At 44.6% G+C, this 16,412-nt stretch overlaps 1 protein-coding gene across 2 annotated transcripts in view; it reads left to right on the top strand.

Annotated features, from left to right (window-relative positions):
• The first annotated feature begins 137 nt into the window (after positions 1 to 137).
• The window catches only part of RIGI (RNA sensor RIG-I), a 28,186-nt gene continuing 11,911 nt past the window's right edge, over positions 138 to 16,412 (top strand). The window contains exons 1-10 of one of the 2 annotated variants that reach the window (XM_077345269.1): positions 138 to 399; positions 3,709 to 3,840; positions 5,548 to 5,726; positions 7,728 to 7,878; positions 9,785 to 9,931; positions 11,269 to 11,376; positions 12,270 to 12,423; positions 13,035 to 13,293; positions 13,732 to 13,894; positions 15,693 to 15,794. In XM_077345269.1, coding sequence (XP_077201384.1) covers positions 294 to 399; positions 3,709 to 3,840; positions 5,548 to 5,726; positions 7,728 to 7,878; positions 9,785 to 9,931; positions 11,269 to 11,376; positions 12,270 to 12,423; positions 13,035 to 13,293; positions 13,732 to 13,894; positions 15,693 to 15,794 — 1,501 coding nt within the window. In that variant the 5' untranslated portion in view covers positions 138 to 293. Of the gene's footprint in view, positions 400 to 3,708; positions 3,841 to 5,547; positions 5,727 to 7,721; positions 7,879 to 9,784; positions 9,932 to 11,268; positions 11,377 to 12,269; positions 12,424 to 13,034; positions 13,294 to 13,731; positions 13,895 to 15,692; positions 15,795 to 16,412 lie in introns of those variants that run through there. The other variant, XM_077345270.1, reaches the window with a different exon arrangement.

Raw genomic sequence — 16,412 nt, 5'->3', positions numbered from 1 at the left:
TCATCCCGCCCAGAAACTTCCCCGTCCCTCTCCCTTCACTTTCGTTTCCTCCCTTCTGCTCCCCCCCTTCGTTCCGCCGCCCGGTCTTCTGTCAGCTGACTCTCGGGACATGGATCCATTGGGTCCCATCGCGCCTTTAAAAAGGCAGGCAGGAAGGAAGGCGGGCGGGACTCGCTAGTCCGTCGGGGTCGCCGGCGAAGGCTGGGAAGCGGCTGCTGCCCGACAGCGGCGGCCCTTTTGCAGCGGGAGCGCCTGCGGAGGAGCGGGTCTTGCGGGGGGCGAGCGCCGCCGCGATGACCGAGGAGGAGAAGCAGAACCTCCTTCGCTGCGCCGCCTACATCGAGAGGACGCTGAACCCGAACTACATCTTGAGCTACATGAAGGGCTGGCTGGCCGATGGTGAGTGGGGCGGGCGGCCGGCCGGCTTGCTTGGAGCAGGGGGCCTGTCGCTCTCCACTGGGAGTCTGGAGATGGATCCACTGTTGGACCGCGAAAGAGCCGAGTTCTAATGTTTGCGGTCTATTGCATGGACTTGAGAGGCTCTTGGCATGCCTGCCTACCTTGCAGGAGTGTTTGGAGGGCAATTCTTAGCTGTGTCCTCCGGAGGGGGAGTGGCACGCTGACGTAATAGACGTCTCAAAGAACATGTGGGTGGGCTTAACATTTGCGACCTTGTAGCGCTTCGGGGTCGAATAGTGGAATCCCCGCTGCAGCTCCATGTGATGATGATGATGATGATGATGATGATTTACAATTGTTACGATTTATCGATATTTTTATTTTTATCTTTAATAATTATCATCCACTTTACTCGCAGGGGCAGCCAAACTGTGGCTCTCCAGATGTCCATGGACTACATGCTGGCAGAGGTTCATGGGAATTGTAGTTTGGCTGCCCTTAGAGTACAGGGAAGAGGGTCCCTCTCCTATTTTGTCTTTGTCATTATTGGGTGAGGCAAAGAGGTGAATGGAGCCTGACATCCTACCCCTTGCATATTTGATCTACTACATCCGCATCTCTCCAAGGTCCTGTATATCGGCTTCTGTCATTTTCTCTTGTAGTGTCCACTTGCCCATTTAGCACCAGCTGTTAGTCACTGGTGCTAAATGATGCTTTGCTCTTTCGAGTGGGTACCTCATTGAGTGATTTTTGGAGTTGAGCTGGCTTCTCTCTGTGAAATCCCCCACCCCTTTCTGTTGGGCATTTGGGATTTAGTTTTCAATGCATCCAATGAAGAGAGCTCTGCTTCAGGAAGCTTATGCTGGGATAACTTTTGTTGGTGCTTTAAGAAAGGGGTATCAGTAGACATCAATCTCTTTTTGATGTCATTGGTCTTGATGAACCATCCTTCCTTAGCCATGATTATTTAGGACTGGTCTGTGATACTTCTAGGGAGAATTGGGACCTTATCAGAATACAATGCAGTAGAGTTCCCTCTCGATAGCAACCATATTTTCCGTGGAACTGATCTTGACCTGCAATTCCAGAGAATCTCCAGCCCCCTCCCTGAGGCTGGCATTCTTATTCTTATTGCATTTTCTGACTGATGAACGTATTGTTTTAAATAGCATTTTGCTCATTGCAGTTTTGTAGTGATACTCAAATGGGATTATTTGCCTGGTGTGCCAATGTCCAAGGACACAATAGTGAGATTTTTAAATCAAGCAGGATTTTTATGCAAATAAAGGGGATTCCAGGTAACAATGACCCAAGAAGTATAGGCATAAGTATTTGCCTTTTATACGTTCTGCTGACCCAAACTGGACGTGTACGTACATAATGACATAAGTCTTTCATTTCACCACTCCCACACTACCTAGTAAGGTGTATTTTGTTGGAATATTCAACTTCTCAAATTTTTAACTTTTAAAGTAGACGGACACTTGGGGCATTTCTGCACATCTGTAAAAATAGCATTATGCCAGCAGAAAGGTGTAATGCTAAGTATAATAATGTCTCGGTTTTCCTTGACAGATTTTAGCACTTTTCACCCTCCACATCGCCTACTTGAAATGAGAGAAGAGAGCAACACGATTTATACGCAACTCTCTTCTGCCTGTCAATCAAGCCAGGCAGCCAATCCCCTTCATGCTTTAAAGGTCCTGCGATGCCTGCTAATATTTTTTTAAATGCATACTTCTCTGTTGCTATGCCTATGCATCTAATCATGCATCCAATGAAGTGAGGATCCAGTGAAGTTTCAGGGAAGCTTACGCTGGAATAACTTGCATAGCTCTTTTTGAACACTACCCCTTAGTGAATCATTAGCCTTGATAATTAAAAAAAATTAATCTTGTTCCCGATTTTGGGGGAGGGGATCATTAGAGAGGCATGCTTTGTGCTGCAACGTTGTGAAAAAAGTATTACTGGCATTGCCTGCATGCTTGTCCACCTATTCATTGCTCCAGGATGTCAGACATTTTCAAAAGATATTCCCATCCCCGGGAGAGGGGGGTGGTGCGAGGGTGGGATGAGGCAGGTGCCTTTTGTGCATTTTAGCCACCATAACTTCCCTCTGCTGGTTGCCTGTTGGTTGCTTTCCATTAGCCAGCACTACATAGGTTGGTGAATCCACTTTTTGGGATTCCCCAACTAGCGCTTTAAAATGGAGGATGTAGCCGGTGGGTTACTGCACAGACGCTGCATGTTGGCGATGTCATATGGAGGGGCTGGAATATAACGACTGTTTAAGGTAAGCATTTCGCTACATTTAAAGGGTGCGGAAATGCCTTTGAAGTTGCCTTATGCTGGGCCAAGACTAATGCGCTGCCAAGGTCAGTGCTGTTAATTTACTCTTTCTGTAGAGCTCCTGGCAGTCTGAGATCTTTCACATCACTTGCCACCAGAACCTTTTAACTGGAGATACTGTGGCTCATTTTGGACCTGTCCTCAGAGAAGCACACAGTAGCATTCTCCAATATTCAGGGGAGGAACTAGAAATATTTGCTGGCTGAGGATTCTGCAATTATGAACTTCTTGCAGGACCAGAACTAGCCAAAGCAGACTAAGTTTTTTTCACCCCCCTGTAGAAAATTGTAAAAAAATTGTTAATTATATCTGTGTGCATCTGTACAATTGACTTCTGCTGAAGATATATTCGATCAAAGTGCATTAGGTCAAGGTCAAAACATTATTTGTCAATATTGATGAATGTGCTTAGAGGTTTTATGTGTGCCAAATAGATACTCTTTTATGTTTTTTAAACATTTGAGCTATAATAAAGTAAAGTCTAATAAAGTCTAAAATTGATTTCACCCCTAACCTTTTTGGTTCTGAAAACTGCGGATTATACCTAGGTCTGTGCATACAAAGCAGATGCTCTGCCACTGAGCCATGCCCCTTTCCCTAGATTTGTGGAACCAGGAAAATGAATTGTGCCCATTTTGGCACTTCTTGTGCTCTCTTGCATGTCCTGTTTCAAAACCAGAAAATAATTTCTAGCACCACAGTAAACTCAAAGCTGTTCCCATACATATGTACTCCCCCCCCCCATACACACTCATTCTATTCCTTGAATAACAATTCAGTCAAGACTTGAAGTTGAAAAGCTGGATCCTGTTTCTTTCTCTTCACTTTCCTTTAGAAAAGCAGCAACCCCTAATGGTCAGAAGCACCCAGAACACAAAAATGCTGTAATCCCAATCTCTCTGCTTAGAACGAACAAGTCTACTTCAGTAATAATAGAACTTTTGCATGGTTTCATTCCAGAGGATGTGGAGAAAATTCAGATGGAGGGACAGAAAGGTCCAACTGCTGCTGCCAAGCTTTTTCTTCAAGTCATTGTGAACCTCACGGAGGAGGGATGGTTCCGTGGATTTCAGGATGCTTTGGACGAAGCAGGTTTGGTTTCTGCTGCGATACTTAGTCGTGTGAGATGCATCTTTTGAAGTATTTAGCTCACCTGGGCATGTGGGAAAAAAACATCCATTGGGACACAGCGAGACGGCCGTACCCAAGCATTGTAGACTGGATTCCCAACCAGGGGTCCATGGGAGCTCTGCTGGGGGTACACAGCCTTTCCCCCTCTTGCCTTAATGGACTTGACCACAAGCTAGGGAACCAATCACTTCCATTACTCCCTCTCCCAAGTATGATTGAGTTCTCTTGGGGTTTCAGTGCCTGCCTATTAACGCTGGTGGTGATGTCTCTTATGTTGACATGTTGCTTCTGGGGGCATGGCAGGGAGCGATAGCCAGCAGTCATCACTTCCAGAGCTCCTCAAAGATCGAAAAAGTATTTTGGGGATGGAGGAGCTAAGGGCCCTGACGGTGCTTGCTGGGTTCCACAGGGCCTGTAAGATGGAGCTCCTTCACCAGGCATTTGGTGGAGGCCAGAGTGGTGACCGGAATTGTCAATCTTTGAATTCCACCCTATTTTTATCTTGTAACAATCTAGCCCCCTGGATTAATAGGGTCATCTACTCAGGCCCTAGGCCAGGGGTAGTCAAACTGCGGCCATCCAGATGTCCATGGATTACAATTCGCATTCGCTGGCAGGGGGCTCTTGGGAATTGTAGTCCATGGACATCTGGAGGGCCGCAGTTTGACTAGCCCTGCCCTAGGCCAATAAAAGTTATTGGCTTTTACAAGGTTTAAGGAATTATGATGCCGCCATCTATTTGTATTGCTTAAGGCAGGGGTAGTCAAACTGCGGCCCTCCAGATGTCCATGGACTACAATTCCCATGAGCCCCTGCCAGCAAACGCTGGCATGGGCTCATGGAAATTGTAGTCCATGGACATCTGGAGGGCCGCAGTTTGACTACTCCTGGTTTAAGGGGTTGTTATAGGCTTTTATGTTGTAATTTTTATTGGTTTTATCTTGTAAACTGCTGTGAAACGGTCTGTCGTGAGTGGCATATAAAAGCCTAAATATAGATTAAAAAATAAACAATTTTTTCCCCTAATGAATGGAACGGTTCACATGCTGAGCAGAATATAACTGCTATCATCTTAGACTGGGCAGTGGGCAGATTGCAACTGAGCGGGACTTCCTGGTTAATGAACGACTGCTCACACACACAGCTTAGAGGGAACATTGGAGCAGGTAGACTTGAGCAAGGCCCAAAATTGGGAACATCTGGAGCTGTGCCACTACCTGGCTGGCCAATGTAAGAAGAGCTGGATTGGATGAGGGCAACTTCAGGACCCTGCCCCAATTTTCCACATGGATGGCATGGAGCAGGCAGAAACTTTCCTCTGCTTGCCTAATTGATCCCTAATTAGAAAGTATGACCATCTGGTGAGTCAGAGCCATAGCTTCTACCAAACTATAGGTTCTTTTTTGCCTTCAGTCTTTTGAGACCTGAGTTATGCTGAGGTACAAACCTGTGACATCAGAGTCACATGATGGGAAGAGAGGATGTAATGCTCATGACATCACCGATGTTAAGAAGCGTACCATGGGCAACAGGTGAATTAGGAAGCAAACCGAACATCTTGTATATACTGTACTGGGGGACGGTATATTTGTGTTGTGAATTCAAATATCTTGATGTGCTTTGTTTGTTGTTGAGTCGCTGTACGTTTCTACCGCTTTGCTTTGAAAGGTTACCGTGGCCTTCATGAGGCAATTTGCTCTTGGGATTTTGAGTTGATTGAAAAACTGGAGGGGCATCGACAGCTGCTAAGAAGGATTGAGCCCTCTTTGCGAGAAATTGAGCCAGCACAACTGCGCCCTTACTTACATGACTGCATATTGGAACAGGAGTGGGAAGAGATTATACAGGTATTGTTTTAAACATGAAGATATAATTTGTTCATCGTGTAGAGCAGGGGTAGTCAAACTGCGGCCGTCCAGATGTCCGTGGGCTACAATTCCCATGAGTATTCACAGTATCGTAGTCCATGGACATCTGGAGGGCTGCAGTTTGACTATCCCAAGTGTAGAGCCTATAACTGGTGCGGAACTTCTTGCTTGTACTTCTTCAAGAATTTCAGGGGTTATTCCATTTCCCCCTGAAAATAACTCACTTGGAGGTAGGTTAAGCTGAGGGACCATACATTACTCCCTACTGACATGAAAAGACTCATGACTGAACAGGGATTAACATAAGAGTATAAGAGGAAACCTTCTGGATCATACCAATCCTGTCTCACCCTGGAGGACCATCAACAGGATAAAGAAGCTGAGACCTTCCCCTGATGTTTCATTTTGGCTCTGGGATTTAGAAGTTAGGTGTCTCTGAATATGGAGGTACCCCTTTAGTCATCATGGCCAGTAGCCACTTATTTCCATGAATCTATCTAATCTCCTTTTAAAGCTGTTTATTCCTGTGGCCATCACTACATTCTCTGTTAGCAAACCTCACATTTGAATCGCTCTGTAAAGACCCAATCAAAGTGGTGGGTGCAGCCGTGAAATCAAACAGCGAATAACATTGGCCGGAATGCAATGTTAGGCATAAACCGAATAGGGAAGAGTAAGGATATCAGCCTTAATACAAAGTGCTGGCTAGTCAATGCCATTGTCTTCCCCATAACAAGCTGGACCCTGGTGTGAAAGCTGGACCCTGAAGAAGGAAGACAGGAGGAGAATAGATGCTTTTGAATTATGGTGTTGGAGACGAATGCTGTGAATACCATGGACAGCCAAAGTTACCAACAAGATAGTTATAGAGAGGAGCAAACTAACTATGACATTAGAAGGGAACGACTGCCAGCCATTTAAACCTAACAGGGAGCAGGTTCACCCATCAGCTGTTAAGGTTAAATGGATGCAAGTCATTTAACTCTTCCCAGGCAAACCTTCCCCCCCCTCCCCTTTCTCCTGGCTGCAGCTTAAAAAGGAGATCTGAACTGGCCAGTTCAGGCCATTTTTTTGCTCTTTTCAGGGCTGTCCCAAACTAAGTGGAATTTTTAGATTTGTGCTCATCTTTATATGAATATCTTATCTCACTCTGAGGCACTATTTGATCCATTTTCCCCAATAGAGAGGCAAGCAGATGCCAACAGGGAAGGCCACACTCTGCTAGAATAGACCACCTGGGGCACTCCAGGGGAAGCCAGCAAGGAGTGATTGTCACCAGTAGCTGAATCGGCAACTGTGGGGATGCAACTCACTCTTGGCTTTGGGAGCTGACAAAGCCAGTGCAGGGCAGTGCTCTCCAAGCCCTGACTCTGGCCAGGCCATGACAATCAATTTTTTCTTGAGTCTTGAGTCATGAGCCAGAAAGTCCTAAGGTCAAGTGTTGTCGAAAACTGTGTGGCCTTATAGAGGCTATATTGCAGTCTGCATGAGGACTTAACAAATGATACCTTGAACATTAGAATAAGTTGAGAAATGCGCCCTGAACATTGCATTAAGTTGAGAAGGGGATCTTGTTTTCAAAATTTTGAGGGCCCCTGTGATAAAGCAATATTAGTGTTCATGCTTCGAAATAAAAATTAAGAAAATCAAATCCTTACTTCTTTGAAGTTGGGCATCTATCCAAACTCACCATGCCCCCTCCCCCCGGTATCGGTGTATGGCAACAGTGATACAAACTTTATAATAAGCAAATGCAGGTTTTCTTAGGGTAGAAAAGTTTGTTTTGTTTGTGATCTTGTTCTGCAGAGCAGAAGTCCAGTGCATACTGCTTTGATTACGCACCAGTTTAATCATATCTCGGGTGACATTTCTGAGACACGGTTTATTTACTGTTTCTGGCTGTATGTACAAAAATAACCCTGAACTTTAAGGTTTTACTTGTCTTTCATTTCCTAAAAATCCTGTCATTGTACCTTGCAGATTGGACAAAACAAAGGCAAAGGAGCAAGTGCATTAAAATTAGCAGATTGCTTGTATCGGTCAGACAAGGTACACTGGCCAAAGACCTTCCAGCTAGCACTGGACCAAGCAGAATATGGGTTTGTCAGCAAACTTTGGAATTTGACAGATGGTACTGTTCATCTTTCTTGTTATTGCATCTTGGTTTCATTTTCTCTGCCACTGCTTCAAGAATTTAGAGCAGGGGTAGTCAAACTGCGGCCCTCTAGATGTCCATGGACTACAATTCCCATGAGCCCCTGCCAGCATTTGCAATTGTAGTCCATGGACATCTGGACATCTGGAGGGCCACAGTTTGATTTCCCCTGATTTAGAGGATACATTAGGCCAAATGTGAACAGAATTTTTTCCAGCTCAAAGTTATCTGAGGGCTGTCCCTCCCCCTCATGTGCTTTAGAGGCACATAGCCTCTTCCCCTCAGTTCCTTTTCTGCTACTGTGTGGATAGGAGCTTTCCAACTTGGCTGTTTTTCTTGCTGGTCATGGTAGTTTTTTCATTTTTCCCATCCTGGCTTGGTCTCCCTGGAATCCTGTTCTGGACCACCTTCTGTGTGACTGGTTCTGACAGCCAAGAAAGTAATTTATTTTATTTAGTTATTTTTATACCACCCCTCTTGGACATCTTCCGTGATTACAACCCGTTCATCATCTAGAAACATTTTAAAAGGGAAACGAATATCATAAAATCCTACAAGTAACGAAACAACTTAAAATAACAATATTTATTTTAAAAATAGGCCTGCAGGATCTTAGAATGGTGTACTTCCAGAATGATATCTTGAAGCCTTAGGGCATGTTGACAGAACTGAAAGTTGCCACAGAGGGTCAGACCAGAATTAACGGGATGAAATTAAATCGAAAGAATGTTCAGCTAAAACGGAAGAAGTTCCTGACAGTTAGAACAGTACCTCAGGGGGACAGGCTTCCTTGGGAGGGGGTGGGTTCTCCTTGAGAGGTTTTTAAGCAGAGGCTAGATAGCCACTTGACAGAAATGCTGATTCTGTGAATTTAGTCAGATTATAAGTGGGTGGGCAGAAGGCAGTATGTCCATGCTTGGCTTTTGTGGCCCTTTCTTGCATGCTCAGGGAAATGCTGATCACCACTCTAGGGTCAGGAGGTGAATTTCCTTGAGGCCAGTGTGACTGTGGATTCTGGTTTATATTGGGGGGGCATCATCTGGACATTGAATTGTGATCACTGTGGGTGGGCTGGTAGTTGTGAATTTCCTGAATTCTGCATGGGATTGGACTAGATGGCCCTGGAGGTGCCTTCCAACTCTCTGATTCTGTTTCCCTAACAAAAAGCAAAACTATAATGCAGTTTGTGTCTGTGGAGATACACAACTGAATATCAAGGACCTAACATCATTTAGGGCAAAACTAGATGTGGCACTCTTCCATGAACTGGGGAAAGTAGAATGGGGGAAGGTTACATGGATCCAATCCAGACCAGCCCTCTGGAAGTTGGGACTGAGTTCTCACTAGTTGCCAGCTGACTGTGACTCTAGTTTAAACCCATAGATTTCATCAAGCTTAGACTGGCATACCTCTGCTTAGAGTTACCAAGGACAGTGATTTCATAGGAAGACCCTCCCAAGTAAATTGTTGGAAGGTCAAACTAATATATAAATGCACTGTGTTCAGGCCTGTTTGTGTAGCTGTTTTGTGCAGAACACAATGAACACACCTAAGCAGTCTCTCTGAAAACATTTCAGGCTTTGTGTCAATGCTGTGACCCCCCCCCCCCCCTTCCTGCCATCATAACCAGGAGGGCTGGAAGCTTATTGCTAGCCTTGCTGTATACAGTCTTGCTTCTTCTATGCTGCCTGCATGTTTGTTTACAAAATTGATGACCTGTCTTTCTGCCCTCATCAGGGGCTATGCATGCAATAAAAATACGTGTGAGGGTGAACATACCTGGGGGGATGGCAGAGTTGGTGAAACAAATATTCTTGCCCTGCTATACGAAAAACAGTGAAGTTTCTAACTCTTCTCATGAAACATGCTTCTTTTCTGTTAGGTTCCCATCAAAGCGATACAGAAGATGTTGAAATGGCAAACGGAGATGAGGACAGCTGTGCTATTGATATAAATCTTCAATATACCGAAGAGGCCCAGCCTGACAATTATAGTGAGAATGCCTGCTCCTCTTTGTGTTCTCCTGCAGGTAACACACACACTCACAAAACACCAATGTTAGCATCATGAGTCTGTGTTTTTAGTGCATAGGGAGTGGTCTGTGTTACTGACTTCCAGATGAGGGATTGAGACCTCAAGGAAACTGCAGGGCTGGAGGGATCGCTCACTGGGTTCAAAGGATTGCCAATGCCTGGAGGCATGGGGAAAATAGATGGAGGAATTGGCTCCATGTCTCTGAGAGGCTGGGGAGAGGCTGCAAAGTGGCCTGGGAACTACGTCCAGCTGCTAGTACCCAAATGGATCCGATCATCAGAACGGGGATCTGCAAATTCTTTGAAAGCTGGGGGATAAATTCAAGGGCTGGTGGTGGCGAGAACTTTCCCAAAGAGATTTGTGACCAGGTTGGGGCCAGTAGGTATTAACACAAGTAGTGGTAGTGGTAATATGTACCACTACCTCACACAAGATTGTTTAAAATAAATACATACATAAAATGTTTACTTTTATATAACCTGTCCTTCCTGTGTAGCTCAGGATGGGGATGCAGGAACGTTTGGTGTCCGCAGGGCCTGTAAGACGGAGCTCTTCCGCCAGGTCTACGGTTGAGGCCGGCGTGCTAAGGAAGATGTGGAACCCCCCCCTTTTAACATCTTATCCTTTTTAAACATCTTATAGGCGGCTGGAGATCAATTCTCCCATATCCTCCCCCGGAGGTCTTGATCAGGGGGGGTCTTTAGTCTTTTAGTTATTTTAACTCACCGTATTGCATCTTGGATTTTTATATGGGTATTATGTAATTTATATTGTTTTTAGTGGAATTTTACTGGGGGTTTTATGTCTTGTAACCCGCTACGAGCCTTTCGGGAGTGGCGGGCTAAAAATTCAAATGAATGAATGAATGAATGAGAAATCCGATAATTCATGAAATCATAACAGTCAATATCCCCACTATGGGGGGTGGGGGAGTTCTCAGAGCATGTCCTTCCTCAGTTTCTAGCAGCGAGGGCAGCACTTGATGGTCTTTCAGGCCTCTGATCCTTGGCCTGATGGAACAGCTCTGTCTTGTAGGCCCTGCAGATCTGGTTAAGGCCCCGCAGGGCCCTGATCTCATTTGGCAGTGTATTCCACCAGGCCAGGGCCAAGGCTGAAAAGGCCTAGCTGAGATCTGTCTCACCTCCTTAGGTCTGGGAACCCTGAGCAGATTTTGGTCTGTTGGTCTGAATGCTCTTTGGGGGATGTAAGGGAAAAGGCAACAGCAGCCACAGACCAGGGGGGTTTCTAGTGACGAAAAAGGGAGCAATCTACAAAAAGCGACTTTTAAGTGATAGATGCTACAAAGTTGCTTTTGTCTTCTTGTGTTCCTAGAACCCTGCCAGCAGTCCACTTATTTTCCAAAAAAGGCGAGAAGCTATCAAAATGAACTTGCCCAGCCTGCGCTTAATGGCAAAAATACCATCATTTGTGCTCCAACTGGTAAGATCCTCCTGCTTCTGGGTTATGATCACATTTGGAAACGTGCTTTCTAAATATTTTTAGCTGCCCAGAGCCTGTTCCCAGGGCTGGGTGGACAATATACCCAAATAATAACATATTAAATAAATAAAAAAATAAAAAATAAATAAAATGTGTTGTGTGGTTTTAGAATTTGGAAAGGATTTTGTTTAGAATAGAAGATTTGTAAGGCAAGCCACAGAATATATGTATTTCTTTCAGAACTAGCACTGGAAAGGTTAATTAATCTGAGATAAACAGCTGTAGTGTCACTTTGCGATGCTGTACCACAAAGAGCAGGAGGTTGCAAGCTGGATTACTTGCATCTCTGGTTAAAAAGGACCACTTGTAGTGAGCCTAGGAATTTCTGCCCATGACCTTGGAAATATCACCTGCAGTTAGTCAGAGTAGATCATTTTGGGCAAGGTGCATCAATAGATAGCCCCATGTGCACCCCCTGTTTATGACCCCTGAAGAGTGCTCTGCTCCCCAAGCACCAACTGTTTGGTGGTCTCTGATCTGTGGAAGTATGCCTGGCCTCAACCATGGCCAGGATGTTTTCAGTCCTGCCCCCTGATTGGTGGAGTGAGCTTTCAGAGGAGATCCAGGCCCTGACAGAACTTGCTCAATTCCTCAGAGCCTCTCAGGACAGAGGTTTTCTGCAAAGTTTTTAGATGGGTCTAATTGAGGATTGAGGCTGAGGCCGGCTCACCCAAGGCCATCTAATGTGTTAGGGCTTGAGTAAGATTTGAAAGTAGAACGGGAGATGCAGGATGTCTGAGAGGACTTCAGTGTGCAGTAGGAGTGGTGAGGAACATTTTGCTTTTTTAAAACAGTCCCAAGTACCCCTTTTCTTCTATGTTCTGCCTTCACAGGATCTGGGAAGACTTTTGTGTCTCTTATGATATGCGACCATCACCTCAACAACAGGCCTGCTGGGGCAAAAGGGAAGGTTGTCTTCCTTGCTACTAAAGTCCCCGTGTACGAACAACAGAAGAAAGTTTTCCAGGAGCATTTTGAACGAACCAGGTATAACTGATGTTCTCCTTTCTGGGTTGCATGCTTTTAATATTTATTTTGGACCAATCTGAACAGTAATTGTCTTATTACATAAGCCACATAGTTGCTTATGAAGGTCTTGAGGGAATTTCTGGGTTATTTTCTACACATGTCCAACTTTCAACTCACACTACCAGACAAACATGGGAATGGCCACAGTAAGCCTGCCTTTAACCTCGCACATGCTTGTGATCTATTTTCAAGAAAGGAATTATTGGTTGGCCTGGAGAACACCTATCCTGAAACTACATTTTTCTAGGTGGGGTCAGTGACTACTAAGGAACATCCCTTGAGTCCAAGAGAACTGGGGCATATAAAGATGCACAGAAGATACAGGCCAGCCAGGACTTTAGTCACACCAGTGGAATCTCAGTGTTCCATACATCCTGTTGTTCTTCCATCACACAGGAACTTATTCCTTCTGCCACTAGAGGGTCATTTTTTAAAAGCAGATAGAACTAAGCTTGTAAACTTTGAAGGTGTTCACTTGACTTGCCTAACTTTTGTCCAGTTGCAAGATTTTGAATTCCTTACAGAATATTAGTTGCTAGAGTTACGTTCAGTTCTCTGTTCCCTCGCAGCTATACCATTGCAGGCATATGTGGAGAAACATCTGCAGATACCCTTGTAGCCGAGGTGATTGAGAAGAAAGACATCACCGTCATGACACCCCAGATTCTTCTCAATTGTCTCAATGATGGAACGCTGCCTTCCCTCTCGATATTCACACTGATGATTTTTGACGAGTGCCACAACACAACTGGGAACCATCCTTACAATGTACTCATGTCCAAATACCTGGATCTTAAATTTGAGCAGCCTGAAACCCCTCTTCCTCAGGTAACATATCTTCACAGTCTTGGAGGATAGAAATTTGTTTCCCTCCCCCTAAAAAAGCTAAGATTGCCAGGAAGTTGAATCCTGTGCCCCTATACCCTTGTTCCCCCTCCCCTGCAATCCAGCAAGATCGTAGCACTCATGCAGTTTTAAATGGTGTAATACTGTGCTTAGGATCGCACTCTTTCAAACTTTCAAACTCCCATAAAAAGGAAGGGAGGGTCCTGATACATCATGGATATAGTTCCAACAAGCTCCCTGATTATAATTTTAAGAGAATCCTGATGCCCGTGCTGTTAGAGCTAGAAACAGCCTCCTCTTTCTCTCTCTCCACCCTCCAGTTCTGTCTTGTGCCATGTTATGACTTCCATTGCTTGTGATCAGGCAGAGTCGCCTATTTGAATTCTGTGTACACAGCTCAGTTTCCGGATGTCTGTTCAGATTGTAGGTTTGACAGCCTCCCTCGGAGTGGGAAGCTCCAAAAGCCTTGAGGAGACGATAGAGCACATCTGCACCGTTTGCGCCTCACTCAGCGCCCAGGTCATATCAACCGTGAAAGAGAACATAAAGGACTTGGAGGAAGTTGTCTTCAAGCCCCAAAAATGTAAATATGCTGCTGATATGCAGTCTTGGGCGAGGAGGGGGAGGAGATATGTAGTTATTTTGGAAGTGAAGCTCAGTCTGTGTCTCTTTGCCCTGGAACCAGAAGCGGCACTGCCATGGGACCATCTCAGGGCTTATGCCCCATTGGTTCTCTTCATTTATTCATTTATTCTTGGGTTTATGTCTTGCCCTTCCCTGGAGGCGCAGGGTGGCTCACAGAAAAGTTCCAAATGCATAGTAACATTCAATATTTTAAGTTTAAAAATTCTAAAATTAATTTTTAAATATTAAATAATCAAGTGATTATTAACTAATTAAATATTAGCTTGTGACTGGATGGTTTCTTGCACTGTTGGGCAGCAGCTGAGATGATGGTTTCTGGCCAATGAGTTTAAAGCAATATTAAGTAATTAAATACTAAATAATTAACAGAAAGAAGCGGTCATTGACAGAGATGAATGGAGAAAACTTTCCTATAGAATCGCCGAAGGTCGGACATGACTGAACGGATAACATCATAATCATCATCAGTTAACCCTATTTGGTTCAAAACCTACAGCCTTCTCTTTATGAGGAACTTTTAGATGGTTACTGAACTTGGGGCGGGGTATATGGAGTTCTTAGAGTTTGTCTAAGGGGTAGACATTCAAGCAGGGAGACCAGCATATTCTTGGTGTCATTTCCTGGCCTTTTGAGTTGGACTGCTCTTCATGTGCTGCTGGTCCATTTTTATAATCAGGATAAATCCATTGGCTGTTTTATCTTTTCATTAATCCACAAGGAGATCAGCCTGGCTCACCTATTTGGGCTTTTGCAGGTGGTAATGTGATTCCTCTGAGAGGCAGCAGAGAGTCCGTGGAAGCCAATGAGCTCAGGAAAGTCTGTTTAAAATGGTACTGCACATCTTCTCAGGAGGCTGTTCTACTGCCTCCCGCTGGTGGACGCACTTGTTAATCACCTCCCTATGGTCCATGGCCAGATCAAAGCTCTTTCCAGCATCTTGAGTCCTACAGTGGCTAACTGGGAAGCCCGCAAGCAGAAACAGACCGGAGCATCCTCCTTTTTGCTCCCCAACCATTGACATTCAAGGGCAGTCCTAGGGCTCAACCACAAGGCCATGACAAGAAGCTTATTCATTCAGATGATAATACAGAATCTGCCATGTGAATAGCAGAGCAGTAACCTGCCGTCTAAAGTCTGTTTCCAGTATCTTCAGTATGTCTTCTGCTGCCCAGATATAGGAAAATGACAATTACCTTTGATAGAACACAAGTCCTTCAGATGACATGCTTTATCCTTTTCTGTGACTCAGGGTGTTTAAAATACACACAATATAAAAATGTAAAATTCCAATTCATTTATAATTCAAAATAAATGGTGCTCATTCCATCTGCAACATTTCCTATTTCTAGGAATTGGTGGGCGGCAATGTTAGCGTAAATGGGTGGCTTTAGGTGGGAGGGTCAGCAGGTCAGTAGTCCTCAGGCTCAACCATAGATCTGGCAGAACAGCTCTTGTCTTGCAAGCCCCGCAGAAGATTTTAAGGTCCTGCAGGGCCCTGATCTCTTTAGGTAAAGCGTTCTACTTGACCATGGCTGAGGCCATGAGAAAAGTGTGTCCCAATTTCCAAGGGCTCATTAAACAAAATGAAGGAAGAGCTATTAATAATCACACCCGGGAGGTCCTTGTGATATGATGGTTTCTTCCACTGTTGGGTAGCAGCTGAGATGACGGTTCCTGGCCAATGAGTTTAAATCAACTATGATTTCTCCTTTATTATTTTTTGTCCCTGATTGCAGCAATTAAGCTTATTGAGAAACGTCATCAAAGTTGCTTTGTGGATATTATTTCGCACATGATGACTGAAACTGAAGACCTGGCAAGAAAAATTTACCCTATAGGTAAGATCAAATCAGAAGATACCCCTGCGACGTAATGTCCTCTATCTTGAGGAAGCTGTTGTTTTTCTAAACCCTTGAGCAAAAGTCATAACCTTTCCTCTTTCATTTAAGGCATTTTAATTCTGTCTCATTCACCCTTTCTTTCCTTACTCTATATCTATGACATCTTTTTTCTCTCTTTTAGACACCTCTTCACTCACTGCTTTTGAACTATTGTAGACCCAATGGAAAAAAAGGATAAAAAATGGCAGTAGTTGCCCCACTGGAGTTCTGCTTGTACTCCAAACTACTGGGCTGTAAATGGGCAGTTGGGGGTATGGGGCAAGACCCAAGTCTAAAATTGCGTTGAGTTTGCCCAGCCAAAATACCATAGGTTTGCCAGGCTAGTGAATATTTACTTTTCTCCACAGATCTCAGGGTACTATCCATGGTTCGTCTCACCTCCATTTTATTTTCATGTAAAAAACATGAGGGAGGTTCAGTGGCTACTCTGCCCAGCCTTCATGGTACCGTTTCTACCTCATGAGCATAGAGGTTTTGTATCCACATGCTCCCTGCCCCACTTGAAAATATTTGGAAGTGGCCTCTTTGCTCACACTTCTTCCTTAGTACTCATGA

The sequence above is a fragment of the Paroedura picta genome, chromosome 7 (genome assembly GCF_049243985.1).
Source record: "Paroedura picta isolate Pp20150507F chromosome 7, Ppicta_v3.0, whole genome shotgun sequence".
NCBI classification, from domain to species: Eukaryota; Metazoa; Chordata; class Lepidosauria; order Squamata; family Gekkonidae; genus Paroedura; species Paroedura picta.
Note: the sequence above shows the minus strand (reverse complement) of the source record. Positions and strands in the feature narration are given on the sequence as shown.